The sequence below is a fragment of the Dasypus novemcinctus genome, chromosome 13, assembly GCF_030445035.2.
Source record: "Dasypus novemcinctus isolate mDasNov1 chromosome 13, mDasNov1.1.hap2, whole genome shotgun sequence".
NCBI lineage: Eukaryota > Metazoa > Chordata > Mammalia > Cingulata > Dasypodidae > Dasypus > Dasypus novemcinctus.
In genome coordinates this window covers 85,808,000-85,828,194 of record NC_080685.1, presented here as the reverse complement: position 1 = coordinate 85,828,194, position 20,195 = coordinate 85,808,000, and the positions used below count along the sequence as shown (strand labels likewise).

The 20,195-nt window shown below is 57.6% G+C and overlaps 1 protein-coding gene across 5 annotated transcripts; it reads right to left on the bottom strand.

Moving 5' to 3' along the window:
• Positions 1 to 369: 369 nt before the first annotated feature.
• INAVA (innate immunity activator) lies at positions 370 to 19,881 on the bottom strand. 5 transcript variants are annotated; one of them, XM_023584710.3, is made up of 10 exons: positions 19,184 to 19,881; positions 13,035 to 13,183; positions 12,230 to 12,357; positions 11,580 to 11,696; positions 10,633 to 10,855; positions 7,457 to 7,510; positions 6,143 to 6,356; positions 5,723 to 5,896; positions 3,684 to 4,359; positions 370 to 2,336 (listed from the first exon to the last, which is right to left on the bottom strand). In XM_023584710.3, exons 1-10 carry the CDS (start codon positions 19,384 to 19,386, stop codon positions 2,244 to 2,246), a joined length of 2,031 nt encoding a protein of 676 aa, XP_023440478.1. In that variant the 5' UTR covers positions 19,387 to 19,881; the 3' UTR covers positions 370 to 2,243. The 5 variants fall into 5 exon arrangements, with proteins under 5 accessions (XP_023440478.1, XP_023440479.1, XP_071063738.1 ...); XM_023584711.3 differs by lacking the exon at positions 19,184 to 19,881 and adding an exon at positions 15,829 to 16,070; XM_071207637.1 differs by lacking the exon at positions 19,184 to 19,881 and adding an exon at positions 15,833 to 16,070.
• Between the last annotated feature and the right edge of the window lie 314 nt (positions 19,882 to 20,195).

Below are 20,195 nucleotides of genomic sequence, written 5' to 3'. Positions count from 1 at the left end.
CCTTCACTCCCACCTGGGCAGTCAGCTCCAGGAATTCCTCAAGGAGCTGGAGACTTAGGCACGTCCCGTCTCTGCCCACTGCCTCGCCTGGCCCAGACCTCCTGAGAATCCACCAGGGCCCGCCCTCCTTGGGGACATGAGGCCCACTGCCCAGCTCCTCAGGCCTGAGTTAAGCTTGCTGCCACCCTGCCAGGGAAGCATGGGAATCTGAGATCCTGCCTCCACCACCTCGTCCATCCCCCAGCTCCCGGGACCTGGCCAGACCAGCTGGCAAGGCCGGGTGACTTTCCTACCTTGGGCGTACGTCCTGAGGGGCCGGGCAGAGCCCCCGCTCAGAAAGCTTGTCACAAAAAGCCCTTCATTATCAGCTCAGCCAATCACAAAGAACAGACTTTATTGAAGTATCTGGCACTAAAACCCATGCAGTTCCGGCCCTGCAGCTGAGGACACAGCTACTTTGCAACTGCACCAGGCATTATATAGGACCAATAAGTTAATATAAAGGACCCTCAGTGTGTGTGGGGGGAGAGGGGCGCTCAGATGTCTCCAGACTCACCCAAGGAGCTCCAGGCAGCAGGGGAGGGCACAAGGGGTGGCAGGGGAGGGGGGGTACACACTGGGAAAAGAGGCTTAGAGACAAACTGGATGACAACAGCCTCCAATACAGGGCGTGAGAACATAACTGGGGGTCACAGTCAATTGAAAAAGGGGGAGCTGCAAGAGATGGTAAGAGTATGGTGAGAAATGCTTCTCCTAGGCTCCTCTCCCTCTCCCAGATTCTTCTGATGGACCATCTTGATCTTCACGAGGCACCATTGCACAACAAGCTAGAGCACTTTCTCTCCAGCTGGGAGAACTGTGCCTCTCTGGGATAAAGCATCAAAGCTCCTGGTGCCAAAATTGTATTCCTGGTCAATCCAAAACCAGTAAACTCAGAGGGCAGTGGACTCTGCATGAGGAGAACCAGAGCTCAGCTCTTTACCCCTTCCTAGCCTCAACCCAGTTGCCTCCTCATTGAAAGAGGATCTCTATTTGAGCAACTGACCTAGCAGCGGAGAAGAACCTAGAATGAGAGAACCCAGGGACTATCAGAGGGTCTTAGCATAGGCAGTGTCCAGGCTTGCCCAGTCTCAGCAGCTGGGACTGTAACTAATACCCTCTAAGAAAAATCAGCATCTCTTCAGAGTTCGGGGGTGGCTGTTCCCATATTTGTATAAATGACTTTCTCTTTCAAGAGAAACCCACAAACAGAGCACAAACATAGCTGGGAGGAGCACAGAACAAGCCATGCTCCCCCCTTCCCCCAAGAACATGACACAAAAATGGTGCCTTTCCAAAAATATTCCTCAGGTATTATGGTGGCCTGTTGACTTTTAGGACTATGATCACCAGACGCTAGAAGAGGTGGTGGGATTGCAAGCCCACGCATGTGCAGGGAAGGCATCAAAGGATGGGCTGCTCTCCACCAACACCACAGACCAGCCCCCAGCCCAGCGCACTGAAGCCACTACCTGGTGAAGCCTCAACCTCAGGGCTCAGGTGTCTGAGTGGATGATGGGTGCCCATGGGGCATAGAGAGGATACAGTGATTGAGGCCCATAAAGGTTTATGGGAACAGGAGAATGGCAGGGTCCAGGAAGACAAGATTCCACCAGGATATGCTGACCTTTAACCTACCACATGGTGTGTGCATCACAGAGCACATTATAAAAGGGGGAGGAGCTTCTCCCCAAGCCGAGACTGGGGAGTGAATCCCTACGTACCCAGTGACCTAAACACCTGGGAAATGGGGAAAGAGTCAGGTGCACAAAAGCGTGCCACGTCCAGCCTCCAGCAAGAGTGGGCCAGGAAGGCCAGGAGCTGTTCTCCGGGGATGTTTGCAGAACCAGAGTGCAGAGGGTTACGGAATCCCCAGCTGGGCCCCCTCTGCTCCAAGCATCCCAGGCCACTTGTCTTGCACAAGGAGACAAATGTTGTTACCCAGACAAACCAGGCCTCAAGTCCAGCAGGCCAGTGTCTGGGGGATAAAGCATAATCACATTACAGCATTACAGTGATCTGGAGGACAAAACACACATAGAAATCCTCAGGCCAGGACTTCTGAACCAAAACTGTTAAAAAAAAAAAAAAAGTCAGCTCCAGGTCATCGACCAGCGATGGGGGTGTGGAGCTGAAGGGAAGGCGTGGTGGGTCTCAGTCCTGACCCTGCTATGAAAGTCTTTTCCAGCAACTGGAGCAGAGGGTTACACCTGGCTGATGATCTCGCCATTCTCAGGTACGAAGACTTGCACTGGGGCCCCCTCAGGTGATCTCCGGAGCACACAAACCGAGGGTCCCTGCCAGGGTCAGGAAGAAAGGAGAGGTGGGTGAACCAGACAGAAATGCCTGTTCAACGACAATGTCCTTGTCCCTCAAGGATGGCGCATCTGTCCCAGCTCCCGCCCTGGGTTCAGCCCTGCATCCCCAGGAGGCTTTTACCCACCTCCTTCGCTACGTTCCTCCAAGGTGTGGCAGGCACCCCCTTCTTCCCCCTTTCTGGGCTCACTTCTCACCACCCTCCCTGTTCGGCAGGTTGGGATGGGCTGAGCCCAGGCCAAGGACAGGTCTGAGCTCGCATGAGGGGAAAAGCGCGTCAGCTGGAGGGTGCGGCTGGGACCGGGGCCAGGCTGCTGCCAGGCCCAGGATGCCAGCTGCAGCCCAGAGAACTGGGGGGAGAGGAGGGATGTGCAGCTGGGCCTGGTGGGAACCTTGGGTCTCAAAGAAACAGCCTGTTGCTAACTTCTGGAGCACATTCCCAGCAGAGCCCTCCGGACCAGGGAAAGAATAAAGAAAGGATTTGTGTGTGCTACCCCCACTTCCAGAATGAAGAAACTAGGCCCATGGAAACCAGGGCAGCTACCTACTGCAGGCCAGGGAGCTATGTCCTCTATGCTACCCCCCAACCTGGCCCCTAGGACATCACTCATCTAGTACTTACCACACACTCCACGTACTAACGCATTTAAATCTCCAACAGCCCTACTCCCATTTTACCGAGGGAGAGGCTCAGAGGGGTTAAGTGGCCTGCCCAGCCAGACAGTGTGTGCATAGCAGCACTGGACTTGAACTGGGTCATCTAGCCTGAGGGTCCTTGTGGGTCTGTGCTCTTAACCATGATACCAGGCCGCCTGCTTCTCATGTGGTGCAGGGAAGTGGGATTCTGAAGGAAGTTAACCAGCAGGCAATCCCAAATTCTGCCTTCTGCAAGTACATTTCCACCCTCTCCCTTTGTCCTGGGCCCTTGGAAGTCAGGAAATTTGGGCATTAATTTCAGACAGACCAAATTGAATGGGATATCTGATTGGGAACAGAGGCTTATCTGCTTTGAGGAATTATCTGTGGGGCCATTAAGAAACAAAAAATCTCAGCAATCTGCTAGGAACATTTCCCCCAGAGTAGCTGGTAGGTGCTCTTGAGCTAGACAACAGCAGGCAAGGAGGTGCCCCAGGGAAGTCAAAAGTGCCTTCCAAAGTCAAGAAGAAATGACTTTTTTCCTTTCTTCCTAGCTGGGGATTATCTGGCCACCTGGCTGCAGGGTTAGGTGTCTATTCTTGGGCCTCCTTCACTGCCAGCCTTTCCCCAGTGACAGGGAGGGGTAACCTGACCCACTACGGTGTCGTCCCCCCCCCCCCCAGCAGCCGTACCTGTGTCCGGGGCCCCAGGGCTCGCGCGAAGCTCTCTCTCCCAGGGGGCAGGCTCCTGACCCGGAAGGCCCCTTGCCTGTCCAGGGAGTGAGGGCGGGCGCTGCGGAGGCGAGCCCGCTCGTGCCACCACTTGAGCTCCTCGGAGATAGCTGCCTTGCTAAGCGCCCGGCCCGCGGGGCTGTCCTTCAGGGAGGGTGTGCGCACAATGCGGCGGGGGGCTGGCACCAGCCGCTGGCAGCGCCACGGGGCCCCCTCGTCCTCGCAGGGAGCCGCGCGGGACAGCTCCCACTCGCCCAGGGGCAGGGGGCCCTCGTCCAGCATCACATACTGCCCTGCTGGGAAATAACCGCGGGGCAGCAGCAGCTTGGGGAAGTGGGCGGCCAGCTCTCTCCCGCCAGGCGGGGCCCAGGCGCCGCAGTGACGAGGGGGCTCGGGTGGGGAGAGGGGCCGCAGAAAGGAGATGTCGGGGCTGCTGCTGCCGGGGGACGTGGGGTGCGAGATGCTGGAGACGTCGGAGCCGCTGTCTTCGGAGCAGGAGTGGTAGGCGGGGTGGGGCCGCAGGGACTTGGTCGGGGGGAAGCAGGAGTCGGGCACCGTCACCGTGTAGTGCGTGGGCCGCCGGCGAGGAAAGGCGCTGCGTCCTCGGCCCTCCGGCGGGGCCCGCAAGTAATCCACCCTGCGGGAGAAGCAGGTGCACTGAGGCCGCGAGGCGGACAAGCGCTGCGCCCCGGGGAAGGAGGGTTGAAACAGGTGAGACCAGAGCATCACACATCCATGCACCCGCCTTAGGTCACAACGCCCTTCTGGCCTAATGTGCAGAGGCCACACTCGGCATTATGCAGGCAGGCATGTTCCTGCTTACTTCACACAACTGCTAAATAAAGGTCGTGTCGTAGCCATTTCAGAGCACGGTGCTCAGTGACATTTCATCCCTGGGATCCGTCCAGGTGGACACCCTCAGGGATGGTGCGTGCGCACAGAAGAGCCACTAAGGGGTAGGCAGGCCATCCGCGGGCAGGCCGCCCCACCCTCTCCCCCAGGAGCACAGTGGGGGACCCGAAATGCAGCCTTCTCCCTGTGATTTCACCCTGGCGAGGGGCTGTGTGCCCAGAGGGGAGCCCTCTTCTAATTTGCACTGGGGCACTGTTTGTGCTATTGTGGTGGTCCTGACAGGAGGTAGAACACAAAATCCTCTGCTGTACTCCAGAGCAGTCGTCCCAAGCTGCCCTCAGTCCTGTGCTGCCTGAAAAGTAAACCGAAGCTGGGCGGTGCCCAGGCCAGTGGGTCGTGGTTAACACGGCCTGGCATGAGTCAGTCATTCAAACGATTACCAAGTAGCATAAGCAAGTTGCCCATTGTCAGTGACCGATAAAGAAACAATTGCAAAAACATCCACCAGCACTGAAGAACGCGGCCAGGACGGAAAGTTGGGCAAAAAGACGCAACTGGAATCTCTGGACACAAATGACTCTTTTCTTGAATGACCCGTCTCTGTCCTTGCTGGTTCCCGCACAGCCTCTAACAACAGCCACCCCAGGGAGAGAGTCTAAGAGAAGCCCGGGGGAAACGGACTTTGGCCCAGTGGCTAGGGCGTCCGTCTACCATATGGGAGGTCCGCGGTTCAAACCCCAGGCCTCCTTGACCCGTGTGGAGCTGGCCATGCGCAGTGCTGATGCGCGCAAGGAGTGCCGTGCCACGCAAGGGTGTCCCCCGCGTGGGGGAGCCCCACACGCAAGGAGTGCGCCCGTAAGGAAAGCCGCCCAGGGTGAAAAGAAAGTGCAGCCTGCCCAGGAATGGCGCCGCCCACACTTCCCGTACCGCTGACGACAACAGAAGCGGACAAAGAAACAAGACGCAGCAAATAGACACCAAGAACAGACAACCAGGGGAGAGAGGGGGAATTAAATAAATAAATAAATCTTTAAAAAAAAAAAAAAAAAAGAGAAGCCCGGACCCTGACACGTGTCGCTCCACCCCAGGGATGTCCTGCCTGCATCCTTGAAGCCACCACCCTCCAGCCGTGGCCCTGTGACTCTTACCTCAGAGACTGCGACTGGCCCCGCCTCCCCTGCATCTCCGGGGTGGCCGGGGCACTGGCGCGGCCCTGCCACTGGCCAGGAGCCCCGCGTGGGGGAGCTATGGGGTAGGGGGCAGGCTCCAGCGGCCACGGGCTGGAGGTGCCGGGCCCGTCCTGCGGAGTGGTGGCCGGGCTGCTGCAAAGGGAGCAGAGACCGGTCAGTGGCAGGAACAGCTCAAGGGGTTCCGAGAAATGGGGACACAGTGGAAGGGAACCCCAGAGTTAGTGGTGGAAATTGGCAGTTACCAAAGCTCACCCCTCTACCATCACACCAAGGAGGGGGCTGTCTCCTGCCCCGTCCCCTCCTCCACCTGCTCAGCCCACGCTCACCTCCGGCTCAGACCCCACCTGCTCCCAGCCCTCCTTTCTTCCCGGCCCTGACCTGGACTCGCTGCTGGGCTCAGAAGGAGACTTCCGGGGCCTCTCATACGGGTGATCCAGGCTGGTCTCTTTCCAGGGGCTGTTCTGGATTGGGGCTCGCTCCAGGCCCCCAGTCTTAGGTGCAGCTGGCTGCAGTCCCTCGAGGCTCTGGGGAGCTAGAGGCCGGGAAGGTGGAGCTGGGGCCTCTGGGGGAGGTTTAGACCCTTGGGATTCCTCTGCAGGGATAAGAGACACCCAGTGAGGGCTGCAGCTGGAGAAACCGGCCCAACCAGAACCTGTGCAGCTCCTACCATGCCCTCCCTCCCCCGGCTGGCTTGTCCAACTGCTCCAGGCCACGGCTCCAGCCCCAGATGCTCAAACACCTTTCTCCTCCTTGGCACTTAACTTCCTCCCTCGCCACCCTCTTTTTTTTTTTTAAACAAAATCAATTTTATTGATACATATTAATAAAGCATAAATCCATCCAGTGTACAATCAATGGCATTCAGTATAATCACATATTTGTGTGTATTCATCACTTCATTCTTAGAGCACTTTCGTTATTCCAAAATAATAATAAACAAAAAACAAACAAACAAAACTCATCACCTCTCAATCTCTCTATGGTCCCCCTGCCATACTGTAGCTTTTATTCTATTTCCTTCTCTCTGGTATACCACCCTCTTTTAAACCCGCTTCCTTCTTGGCTCCCATTGCTCCACCCTCTGACCCTATATCACAGTACAGGCAGCTTCCTGTTTACCTAATTTTCTTGTTCATGCTGTGCCCGCGTGTTCGTTCCCATTTCCTTATTGACCTGGGCACTCCCACGGGCAGGTCTGTGCCACCTCCTCAGTCCAGCTCACCACCAGTCCCCATTTCAAGGTTTGTAAAGGATGTTTTTTAATGGTGGACCTGTGTTTCCTACCCCAATGCTACTTTTTTCCCAAAAAGACCGGTGACTGTGGCCCGATGCTCTTTGGCTCAGACAGGTGCCTCATGGAATAAAGCCCGGGTGAAGGCTCTAGAGTGATGGCAGGGACACCTGAGATCCACAGGCTCCACAGCAATTCACCTTTCCCTTCCCTGTCAAAATTCTTTAGCTTCAAGAGTGGGAAAGGGGTTGGCACATCTCCATCCTCAGTGAGCACAAGCAGGGGCACGTAGAATCGACTTCAGGTCCAAACTGAGACACTGGCCCCTGCACCCCTGCCCCCACGGCTGACTGCTAACCCCCCACTCCCCAGTTGAGGTCCTCACTAGCAAACTGCCGGAGCCCCAACATTTCGCAGTAGGATCCCAACCCTGATGATGGTCACCAGCAAGCCCCACTCACCCTCCTCCAGGAGCAGCGCATCGGACAGGGAACTGTCATCAGAGGCACTGAGCTCTGGGAAAGCCAAAGGGAAGAGAAGGACATAATGAAAACTTTACCCAGAGCAGTTCTTAAACCTTGTAGGGAATACAACGCAAGGAGCTGGGCCTGCATCTGGGCAGCCAATTGAGGAGATACCCTCTTACTGGATTCTGGTTCCCTGAATCTAATCTTTCACAAAAACCGGGAGAATAGAGGTTTTTATTCTTTGCAGATGTCACGTTGTAGAAATTGTGGAACTGTCACTATCATGACCCAGCAATACAACCAGAGTTAGAGTCCTGTGTTTTGATCTGAATATACGGCACCAGCCCCCATTATGGCTAATCTTCATAAAAGTGAGCAAATCATAGTTGTAGAGGCCCAAAAGCTACAATGCAAAGAGAAGAACCTGGAGAAACAGTGCCTTTGCAGAGGACGAGGGTGGGCAGGACACATCCATCCCAGCCAGCCCAACGCCAGTGGTTCCTGAGGGCTGCTCACAGTCTGTCTTCCAGGGGCAGCCATGAGCACCAGGCCCCAACCCAGCCTTGCCCTTGATCCAGTGTGACTTCCCCTTACTGCAGCCTCAGGATGCCCCTGGCCAAGGGGAAACCATAGAGATCACATTCATCATCTCTGCGCCTTCTCTAAAGCTGCACTGTCCAACGCGGAGGCCACCAGATGCATGTGGCTAGTTAAATTAAAATTAATTCAAGCTAAGTAATATTTCAAAGTCTGCTCCTTGGTCACATGTACAGACTCGACAAGCCACACAATGGCTACCATATTGGACAATTCAGCTATAGAATAAATTCTGTTAGCGTGGCTGAAGGCTGGCACTGCCAGTCAGCAAAGGCTTATTTAGCTGGCACCTGCTACTGATGGCGACCTGGGCTGGGGCTTCTCTCATCAGGTGCACTGTACTAAATTAGCTCAACACCTGACTGCTCTCTATCACCTGCAGAGGACTAGCTAATTGCGCTCAACTGGCATAATTACTTTCCCAAATTGAAAAACCCTTGTGTGGAGACCATAGGATGTTGGGTTTTCGTTTCATCGGTCTGTTTGTTTGCTTTTTAAAAAATTCAAAACACCTTTCCACTACTAATTATCCATTCCTCTCCACTTCCTCCTGCTGGAGGAGCACAGCTGGACAGAAGAACCACAAAACAGGAATTACTTGTCTAGAACTGCCTCCTTCTGCACTCCCAGGGCAGAACAATTGAATACCAGACCTCAGGCCCACATCGAGAGCAGGCTTGATGTTAGAGGGCAGGGTTTGAGTTTTATCCCGAGCTGGAGGCTGAAAGGCAGCAGCTATGCCAGATCTGTCTTCACCTGAGCTGAGTCCCTGAGCCTGGTTTCAGAACCTCCTGCCTCCCACAGAGGGTTAAGCCAAAGCAACCACATCTCAGCCCCTGGCACGGCCCTGCCTACTCCCCACTCCCAGCAGCAGGCTTCATCGGCCGCAGGGGGAGCAGCAGAGTGAGCCCCCTCCACCACCCCAGCCACGGGCAGAAGCTCCCAAGAATGACAGCTGGGGGTGGGAGTGAAGGGGCAGAGGAGGCTGCTGAGCAGGGTGAGGCTAGAGGGGGAGATTAGGGTCGGAGACAACGGGGATGGGCACATCTTCCAAGGTGACGCTCGCTACCCTGCAGGCTCCCGACAAGCACAGGTTAAGTTGGTCCTCAAAGACTTCCCTTCCGGGCCCAAGTCAGCAGCTGCCTTTCAAGAGAAGGTTAAGTCCTGGGGGCCCAGTTGGGAAGAGTAAAGATGAAGAGTGTCTTTTCCAGTAGAGCCTCAGGGACCTGGGGGCTTGGTCACCTGAGCCAGAGTCAGCTGTCCTGTGGAGGCCGCTCTTCCTGCCCTCCTCTTTTGCATCTGCTGCGGAGGTGACCTGGGAGGTGTTAGGTCACACCCTCTCTACCCTAAATTAGGGATGGGTGGGTGTGAGAACTGCTGAAAGACCTGTGCTGAGAAAGCCACCTGCCCCCAGGCACGGGGCCATGGGGCACAGGGAACAGGGAAGGCCTCGGCCTTCTATACAAGCCTTCCCAAGCAGGGGAGGAGAGCAACCTTAGGCAGAAAGTCAAGGTGCAAGGATGGGAGCCTGAGATGCAGGAGAAGCTGTCAGTTCTAGCCCAGATGCAGGCCTCTGAATCCAGTTCTGCCCTGGGGTCACTGCCCCCTTCCCTCTCCAGGTCCCTCAAAAGTGTGAGGGCATCAAGGAGCCAGCAGGTCCAAGCAGGGAAGTCTGGGGCCCACTGTGGGGAGCCCGGGGGACAAGTGCTGAGCCAGGGGCATGAGGCAATGGGAATCAGAAGGGGGGGCTGCAAGTCCTGACCTCCAGGTTGTGTTTGGGTCACGGACAGGGAGGAAACAGTCAAATCGAAGGGCTCAGAACGACCTGCTGGAAGGTAACCCCAGCTGGACGCAGCAACATCATCCAGCTGGCCCCAGGCATCAACTTCTAGGTGCCCCACAGCCACCAGCCTGTGGGCCACACAGCTCAGGAATTGGACCCAGGCACAGTAAGGGCAGAGGGAAGAAATGGAAGGATTCCACCCTTGACCAGGGTGCTTCTTGGGGCATGGTGCTGGATTTCAAGCTAAACGCCCCATGAAGAGCTGCTGCACCCCACCCCCTAAATCACTCAGCAATTAGTTCTGCATAGCAACGTCAGTCTCTGTGCTGCCAAACTCAGGCCAGGGCACAGTCCGTCGGAGCCTCAGACTCACGCAGCCCATGACAGACCACACAAGCCAGCTCCCTAGGCCTGGGGCAGGAGGGTGGGCCTGGGGTACTCCAGCTGAGTGAACCCTGTGGACTAAGCTCCGGGTAAGCCAGGGGAAGGGCTGTTGTCTAGCAAGCCTTCTTGAAGGCCGTGTATTTCGAGGAAGATGTGGCAGGAAGGAGTGGGACGTTTTCTAAGGAGAGGCTCTCAGGATGGAGGTGGCCTACTCTAAGGCTAGCTGGGTAAGTTGCAATGGGTGACGACAGCGTAGAGGTGGACCCAGGAAGTAGGTTTACTCAGCTGGAGGCGATGGGGACATGGAGCACAGTGCTCGGCGCTCAGGCAGTGCTAACCAATGCCAAGACCCCCTCCATGCCATATAAACTCCCAGGATAGGAGGCCCTCGGGGCGGCTGGCTCACCCAGGCCCAGGGGGAGAGCTGCGGCGGGAGGCGGCCTGCTGCTGGGCTGCTGCTCCCCCAGGCAGCGCTCCAGCTCCCTCAGCTTCTTCTCTTCCTGCAGCATGGCGTGCTTCCGCTGCCGGCGGGCCTGCCTGCTGATGTTCTCCTCCCGGCACAGCCGGCGGGCCGCCTCGGTGATCTGCAGCTGCAGGGCCAGCTCCTGCTCCAGGCTGCTCAGGGGGTCCTGAGGGAGGAGGCGGGAGTGAGGCACGGGAGAGGCAAGGGGGTTCGGGGCCTCAGGGAGGGGAAGTGCAGGTGGCCCTGACCTAGTGCCCTGAATCCTGGCTCTAAGCCCTGAGGACAGAGGCGAAGGAGACAGCAGCTTCCGTGCACCTAGGGCAGAGGGTGGAGTGGTGGGAGGGGCCCAAGAGCCAATCTGAGCCAACCTGTCAGCCTGAAAAGCAGGCACCGGGGCCCACCAACCAGCCTGCCCATTGAGCGAGGCGCCATGGGAACCAAGTGGGACATTTTCCCTCCTGATCCCAAAGAGCTAGGCAGGTGAGCTCTTAGGGCTGCCCATGGGAAACACATGGAGAAGGCACCTGGGACCTACCCTTCCTCCTAGGCTGAGAGACCAGCCAGCCCTGGGGCCAGCATCACCTGAATGGCCAGGTTATTGCCTCTCTGGGTTGGTGGTTAGAGTCCTTATCTGATCTTCTGCCCAGTGGAGGCCTCCCTGGCGCTTCCAGCTCTTTCACTTCCTGCAGCGGCGCGCCTTCCCCCTGGCCATCTGGGCCTGTCCCTGTCCACCTCTGTGGAAGGTCCCGGGGAATGTGGAGCCCAGCACTCTCACTGGGTGTGATGGGGTGAGAGGAGACTGCCAAGCTGTGCCCTCCAGACTGTGAGGTCCAGGCTCCGTCATAAACCTTTGGGGAGCGAGGAACCTGACGGCGTGGTGAAGGCCTCACCTCTCTGTGCAAGGCCCGCTCATCCAGTTTGTAAGCAGCTCCGATCCTGCGGCGGACCTTGGGGGTCTCTTCCCCTGGCTTGAAGGGATACTCAGCTGGCAAGGTGCCCGTCAGCTCCTGCGGTGGAAGCAAAGTCAAGCCACTTGCGCAGCCTTGGCCAGCCAAGGGTCTCCTGGCCCCCTGCCCGTGGCCTTCCACAGAGGGCCAGGCTCCCAAGAGCCCCTTGGCCCCATTGTTAGGCTGCCTACCCTCCACCCCCTCCCATCCTAGGGCATACCCCTGTTGCTAAGCTGCCTCCCCTTTCCCTCATCCCTCCTTCTCCAGCGAGCTCTACCTACCCTGGGTACAATTCTCCTCTGGGCTTATGTTACTTGGACCCCCTGCAGCTCCCACGGCCTTCATTCCCTGCCCCTGGGCCTCCCGGCCAGTCTGGCCCTCCTCTGCCTCTCAGCCACCTGGTGCCCTGGTCAGGGCACAGCAGAAGGGAGGCCGTGCACCATCCCCAGGCTTGATTTCCAGGATGCCTGCTGGAACCAGTCCCCTCCCCTCGGCCCCACCATCCCCAAACGCGCGGCTCCAGAGCTCCTCGGATGGACACCGAGGAGGGCCCACGTTTGAGTGCAGGGGTGGGGACGGCCTGGGGCTCTCACCGCCTCCCTCAGGCAGAGCTTCCTCAGCTCCTCCAGGCAGGCCTCCAGCCGCTCCTCCAGGGCCCGCTGCTGCTGCTTGCGCACGGCGTGGGTCAGCTCCTTCATCGGGGAGACAGGGCTGTCGGGGCCTGCGGCGGGCACCAGTGGGCACACTCTCAGGGAAGCCGGGCTGGGGAGCACACACACGCATGCACACACGCTTGCATGCACGCACACACCCTCAGGTCTGCCCGCAGATTCCAGGTTGGCTGCAGTGGTCTGTGTCATAACCACCAAACGTCAAGTCTCCTGGCAGCTCAAGGGGGGAAGCACCACAGCCCAGAGGGCCAGACTGCCCCACCGGCAACCTGCAGTGGGGGAAGTGGCACGACCGGAGGCCAGCCTTTCATTTCCTGCCTCCCATCCCTCCCTCTCCCTTTCTCTGACACACACACACTCACACCTCTTCCCTCTTGTCCTCTGTCAATACCCAAACTGGTCCCACAAGCTCAGGCCAACCAGAGACAGGAGCTCTACAGTAACCAGATAAGGCTTGTAATGTCTTGGTAATCATTGGGCCTCCGGTTAACATTGCAGATTCCGGTTTCAGATAGGCCAGAAGAAAACTCCCTCTGTCCCTGAGGCCCCACTGCTTCCACCAGGCCCCCGCCCCTTCCCCAGCAGAAGCCTCCTGCTCCCTTCCACACGCGTCCCCACTCCTCTCTCACCCCAGTTCCAGCGAGCCTCAGCACCCCCAGCCCCAGCCCTCGGGGATTCAGGGAGTCAGGGCTGGGGGCCTGGACAGGGTTTTCCCCGAGCCACTCACCAGACTGCAGGATGATGCCGCTGTCAGCATCGCTGACCTCATCCTTACTCTCCATGATGGATTTCTGGGAGGAGCGGGCACAGAGTGGGGTGCAGCGACACCCTTCCCAGCCTGAGCCGGGATGTGTAGGTGGCCTGGAGTTTCCCCAGCTTTGAAGAGAACAATAAGGAAGAAAGCTCGATGTCAACCCCCTAGGTTCCAAACAGGGCTTAGGAATTAATGGTAGCCTAGGGAGTGGATGTGGGACCGTGTTTCCAGGACTATCTGGGACAGGGGGCTCTCAGCACTGGGGGAGCTGCCGGAGGAGGCCGTGTGGGCCTCACCGGCAAACTCCATTCTCAGTGGGCTCCCTGGGCCCACCCTCACTCCCCGCTGGCCCCCTTCTGAGCGGCCCCTAGGCCAAAGTCCTCTAGGCCCAAAATGGGGGAGGCGTGACACCAGTGGTGGCCACAGGAGCCACGGAGACTGGGGTGGAGGGCAACCAAGAAAAGAGAAAGAGAGGGGTGAGAAAAGTGGGATGGAGGACACAGCAAGGAGGAAAGGATAGGAGCGCAGGCTCAAGCCTGCACGGGACAGGGCCCAAGGGGGCCGGGCATGCCACGCTGGGGGCCCCAGGAGGCAAAAGCATGTCCTGCTGCCCCGTGGGTGAGGGCACTTCAAAGTGGCTGGTACTGGGGACTCGGCCAAGGCCCTGGCCTGGGATCCCCAAGACCCAGGATGCTCTGACCCTGGACCAGGCCATTCACCCAGAAGTGGTTCCAGTGTCAGACCCCAGAGAGCTGTCCCAAAGCCCTCAAACAAGCCCCAGCCCCCAACTTCACCTAGGGGACCCCTCAAGGGGGAGTCTGACCCATCCCCAGTACTCCACAGCCAGGGGGAGTCCTGGGGGTGTTTCTGTTAGAGCTGCTGAGACTGGGGGTGCTGGTGACTAGAGCAGAAGCAGCCCGAGGACAGGAAGGAGACCACCGGTCACCCCTGGGGCTGGAGAGCGCTTGGGTGGGACTGCTTCAACAATCCCAGTGGAGTGTCAGCCCTCACACAACACCTGCTGTCCGCCCCCTCTCTCAGCTCGGATCCTGCACCCCTGCTCAGGGTCCCAGCTGGCCCAGCCTGGCAGCTGCTGGCTGGAGCAGGGGTAGGGAGGGGCGGGCGGGGCCCGGGCGGGTGATGTGGAGGGAGAACCCAGCCACCTCCACATTGAGTCAGTGCCATTGAGCAACAACAGTCCAAAAGTCCTTCGAGTTTCTGTCTGGAGCTTATCCGGCCTCCCCAGGGCAGCCACAGTGGGGAGTGGACGGGAGAGAAAGCCCTGGGAAAGCTGATCACAAAGCCGGGCAGAGAGGGAGGGGGCTGCGGCCAGCCAGCTCCCAGCATCGCCTCTGCATCCACAGAGAGCCAAATAATAGGAACAATCGAGTTTTATAGGCGTCCCTAACCAACAACCTATACCACGGGCAACAATAATTAAAAAGCAGTATGCACCTTGTACTTTGGATTTTCATTTCCGCAAGGAAGTCTAGAGAATGTGCGGTAGGTTTTTTAAAAAAGGTTTCTGTAGGGGGAGCGGATGTGGCTCAAGCAGTTGAGCGCCTGCTTCCCACATGGGAGCTCCCAGCACCTCCTAAAAACAAACAACAACAGCAAACAGACAAAAGGACCAACTCAGGGGGAGCCGGTGTGGCTTCCCACATGTGAGGTCTTGGGTTCAATCCCCGGCCCCAGTAACTCAAAAAAAAAAAAAAAAAAAAAAGGTTTATGTAGGGCCTTTGCCAACCTACCGAGGAAAGAGATTAGCCTTAAGTTCTGGGCACCGCGGGGACTTCTCTGCAAGGTGTAGCCATCTCAAACCCTCACCCCCTTAGAGACCAGAAACACGAGAGCATCCTCTGAGCCTCCATAGAAGCCCGAGCCAGGGCTCAGCCAGAGCAGGGAAGTAACACAGCCTCAGCTAGAGAGCTGAGCATTTTCCTTCGGACAAGGGGAGGAAGTGATGCTAATTAATGATTAACTTTTAAGAGGTTGCGTTGGTAAGTTGTTAAAACGCAACCCACGGTTCTCAGGGGCTCCTTGACTACTGCAGAGAGGAGTGGGGGGCTATCGGGGCTGAGCCCACGGCCTCCTCAGGCCCTCTCCTCTCCCCTCCAGCCCCCACCTCGGGGGACCCAGCCCTCCACACCAGGCATAAGGGGGAGACCCTGACAGCAGGCCCCATCAGATGCTGGGTCCAGAGTCCGGGGAACAGCACAGGACCCAGCGTCTGTAGTCTCGGGAGTGGGAGTGTAAGTGTCTAAGGCCTTGCTTTCAGCTGAAGGACGTTCAGGTACTCCCCAACACAGGAAGCCCCCCGGGGCCCTCCATGCCCTCTGGGCCCGCAGCTCCTTCCATAGCCAGCCCCAGTCCTGGGCCCTGAGAGGCGACCTTCCAGGCTGAAGGACGCCCCCAAGGCAAAGGCAGAGGAGGAAAGAAGGGGCTTAGAGGGGAAGGCAAGCCAAGGGGCAAACCAGTGCCCGTCCCCTCAGGCTGAGCCACTGGGGATCCGCCCCCATCACCGAGGTGCCCTAAAACCCTGACCGGGCCTCTCGGGTCTAGCTCATGCCTTTTCTGGGGTGGAAACTGACGCTCGGGACTCCAAAGGGGCCCGCCCTCTCCCCCAGCATTCCTGTGCCCTGGACATAGCGGGCGGGGGGCTGGGGGGACAGGGGAGTTGGTGGCGGCCACTTCCCCGGGCTCCCCGCACGCCCAGACCAGCCCGCCCTCCGCCCCAAAGACCCGCTCTGCCCGGCCCCACCCTCACCTGCCTCTGGGCCTTGGTGCCGAGTCGGGGAAACGCGCCCTACTCCCAGGTCAGGGCGCTGAGGAGGCCCGCATGTCACCTCGGGGTCTCCCGGGCCGCAGACGCACCACGCCGCTCTCCCTCCCACCTGCCTCCAGGTCGCCACGCGCTGATGGCCGTCCCTCTCGCCTGCCGCCTGCCGTCCCTCCCAGGCTGCCGGCCCGGGGAACCAGGTTACTTGTTATGACTTGAGTCATAGGGGAGGAGCAGGTGAGCAACTCCTTCCCTGAACTAATTCCTCCTGCCACAGCAGCTCCTGGGCCTCTGCACTTCCGGGGGCAGAGAGGAGAGCAGGGGGAAAGGGCTCCCCATGAAGGAACCCCAGGAGAAGGCAGCGGGGCTCATGTCTACACAGCAAGGGGCCTGAACTGAGCTGTGAGGTATCCAAGTGCCCACTGGCCTGCCCCAGCTGTCTCTGCCCCGGGTGGTCACTGCCCTCCTTGCACCTCAGTTTCCCTTCCCAGAAGCAAGGAGAAGGTCACTTATCTGTGGGCAATGCCAGCAGGGAATTTACTGACAGGTTTAGGTCATTGCTCTCCCCTGTACACAGAAAAGGAGAAAAAGGCTTGAGCCTTCCTCCCTGAAATCAGGATTTAAAAACCTCAGGCAAGGCAGCGAACCTGGGACTCTAGATGGTGAAGCCCTAGAGTCCCAGAGAGGGCCAGGTTGTTCTCTCTTTTCATTCCAAGGCCATTACTTCCCTGGCTATTATGTACATCCACCCCACCCCCCAAAAAACAGTTTATGGGGCACTAACCAGAGCCCCAGTCCTGACCCCCACTCAACAGGAGGGCCGCTCTGACCTCCTCCCAAATGCGTGGGACCAAAGACAGAAATGGAACTTTTTTCCCTAGAAAAGAATAAGACCCCGGATTCTCCCATTCCCTCGACCCACGAAGAAATGAAGTTTGGAATCTATTCTCTTCTATGACGGCAGTAGGGCTGACGCAGCCTGTTGCCTGAGCCCCAGCAGGATGGCAAATACACAGCATTGGTTTGGCCTGAGGACTGTGCCCCCTCACCGCCATCACTGAGGCTTCACCTCACCACCTCCCTTCCCCCAACGCTCCCCCCCTCCCCGCCAAACCCGCCTGCCCCCGCCCCAGCACCACCGCTATCTCCGGACGGCTTCCCCTCCCCCAGCCCCTAGAGATCCCCTCCCCCTCCCCAGCCCCCCGTGCAGGACGGAGAAGTCTGCCGCCCACCAAGCATCGCCATTGGAGGAGGCTCCCATCTGCCCCCTCCCCTTGGCCAGCACCCCCCACTCCCCACCCCACCCCCACCCCCTGCACACCTTCACATTCCGGCACACACCCTCTTTCCAAACAATGCTAGCCCCAGGGCTCTCCGGACTGACCACCTCCTTCTCTCTTCCCTCTGTGCGAGGCAGAGGCTGAAGGGCCCTAAACGGAGAGAATCCCTTCCCGTGGCAAGAAGCAGCTCTCAGGGTGCCCCCAAAATCCAGCGGCAACCCGCCCCCCCTTCCTCCAGCACTCCCCATTCCCCATAGATGCGGCCGGCACACTCTTCCATGGTCAGACTGAGAGGGGCAGACTCTGGCCATAAACCACCCTTCCTTCACCTTGCCCATCCCCCAGCTACAGGTGGGGGGAAGGCATGATGGGAGTTTCTAGAATCAACACCTAGCATATTTTTAAATGCTTAACATTTAAGGCAATCACTCCGAGAACCAAATACACCGAAATACAGCTATAAAAATAGAACATATATGCTTTTTTATTAACATCAAATAAGATCTAGCAGCGGGTCTAGTAATAACTAATTTCACAGAAGTGATCAGTGTAAACAATATTCCGAGATATCTGCAACAACTGCAGTGTGATGTGAAAATACCTGTGAATTCTAGTGGCAAAGCCACAGATTCTGCTAATGCTACTATGGTTTGTTGCCATCATGACTGAAGGCAATGCTAAATTTCTGTTTCAAGGTTAGTGAAAAACAAAAGAACTTCCCCCCTAACTCTGCACCCTAAATCCCATCCACAAATGTCTTTGGTGCTATGGACCTGGTTCAGAACCAAGAACCTGGGCCTAAGGAACACCCCATCCCTGAGAGAAGTACAGTCAACATGTTTGCCTTGATCCTCTGGAATTTTCAATGACCCCTCTTACTCCCCCAAATTCACACCCAGTATTTCCTAATCCACTGGGGTCTGAGGTTTGGAATGGCTCAGGCAAACCAACCCTCCCCCCAGGAGCCCCAAGGCTCTAGTGGATGACCCTAAGTTAGCCAGCTCCAAATACCTCCGGGGGAGGGGAAGCAGTGGGGGCAGAGGGGAGCCCCAAGGAGCTCTGCTGGGGATCTGTGGCTTAGAGCCCCACTGCCGGCCAGGCTAAGGGTCAGAGGACTAACTCTCCCGCCCCAGGCCCCGGGCCATCATCACCAAGACCAGGCAGCAAGCAAGTGGCTTCCGTGGATAACATTGCAGTTCTTGATAGCTGATCTTTGTGGTTTAGAGTCCTCCCCCAGGAAGAGGGAACACTGCCTCTCTTTAGGGTTTTCATTCCCTAAGGAGAAGTCTGGAATTAGAAGGCTCTCCCGCAGCCCTGAAGCCATCCACTCTCTCTCCCGTTCTTATTTTATTTTAGAGTCCTTCTCTAAGCCTCTTCTGATAACCTAGAGTGGAAGTTCTTTAAAGCAAGGGCCACTTTCCTACCATCTCCACATTCCCAACAGCATCCAGCAAAGTCATCTCTGATTCTCCTAAAATTCTCCTTAATGAATTAGCGAATCAATGGTTAAGCTGCTAGAGCTAACAGTGGAAAAGGAAAGCAGGGAAAGGGCCTGGGACCTCCAGGCTATGGGGGCGAGGAAGCAGGATGGTTCCTTAACTGTTGGCTTTCTCCACTCTCCTTACCCACAGGAAAAGGTGCTTGCCTCCACCAAGCGGTAGTGGAGTGGGTTGGGACAGGGGAATTCCATGCTAGTCTGGAATGCATCCTGAAATCAGACCTCTAAGGCTTTCTTTAAAAAGCCCCTTTGTCCTGTCCACCCTCCTCCCCTCCCCCACCGCGCCCTCCACATCCAGGCCGGCCCGAGACTTTGCTCCTTTTGTTTGGCTGCTTACTGGCTTCCCGGAACCTAGCCAGAGGATCCGCAGGCACGGGGAAGGTCGAAGGAAAAAGGTTGAGGAGTTGGAAGTATGCCTTTGTGGTAGGAACTGAATTCCCATCCCCTTGGAAAAAATCACCCCGTTCCCTGTAGTACCCCCTCCACTAAGACCGAAGACCGCGGATTCAGGGGCTCGGTTCCCCCAATCCATCCGCTTTGGGTCCCCCTAAGTTTTCCCCCTTACCTGTCCCATGGAGCTCTGGCGCCGCCCGCCTGTCCCCGCGCCCCGCGTGCCTGCCTCGCAGCTTCAGGACACGTTTGTCCAAGCCATCTTCCCTCTCTCCGAGTCTCCCCCCAGCCTTCCCTCCCTGGAGGTATTTCATTTAACTTCGGCATTTGCAGCATCCCAAATGTTAAAGATCCCAAGACATCTGTCCCCTGGGGCATACCAAGGCCCAGAGGAAAGAGGGGAAAGACGGAAGAAAGGATTCGAGATTCCGACCCAACAGGCGGTCCGGGGCCGCATGTTGGGGTGGGAAGATGCCAGAAGAGTTGGGTGTCCTGCGGGGTCGCCAGTTGGAGGGGCGAGGCCGCTCCCCTTCTCCAGCTTTCGGTCGCACGCCTGCCTGCCACCCCCTGCGCTGCCAGTTTCTGCAGCCCAGGCCGGGGTGGGGGTGGGGGGAGGCTCCACTCGCGGTCCCAGAGCCTCCTTTCATCCGCGCGCTCTGGTCCGGCCAGGGGCAGCGTTCATTCCAGGAGACCCCGGGATGAAAGAAGGAAAGGAGCCGGGCAGGAGGGCGCCACGTTCCTCCCCGGCCGGCCCCCTTCTCCCTTGCTGTGCAGCTAGTCGCTGAGCCCAAAAAACGAGCTGGTCGGGCAGAAGTTGCTCCCCCGACTTCGGGCCCCAGTCCCTTTCTCCTCCCGGGCGGGCTGGCTGAACTCGGGCTGGTAAAAGAAAAGGAGTCCATTCCTGTGAGCGCCCCCTACTTTTGTGAGCGAAAGTATCTCTGTCCATCCATCCATTCCTTCATTCCCTCACTCACACACTCTATTTTCATTTGTTCGATAAACATTTATTGAGCACCTACTAGTACCTGGCATTGTGGATGAAAGTTTAAGCCCCTTTCCCAGAGAATTCCCCAATCTACGCAAGTTAATCAAACCAGCAACAGTATCTGCTAGGACACAGGTCCTGGAGAGGGGAGACTGACTCAGACTTAGGCTCTGTAAAGCCTGGTCCCAAGAGGCAATGCCAG

Bases quoted from the DNA above. Each gene is read 5' to 3' on its own strand.
- INAVA (XM_023584710.3), bottom strand. From the start codon at position 19,386: ATGCCCCAGGGGACAGATGTCTTGGGATCTTTAACATTTGGGATGCTG. The intron at 6,357-7,456 runs GTGAGTGGGGCT...TTATCCCTGCAG, and splicing joins TGCGCTGCTCCTGGAGGAGG to AGGAATCCCAAGGGTCTAAA. The intron at 5,897-6,142 runs GTCAGGGCCGGG...CTCCCTTTGCAG, and splicing joins GAGCCCAGCAGCGAGTCCAG to CAGCCCGGCCACCACTCCGC.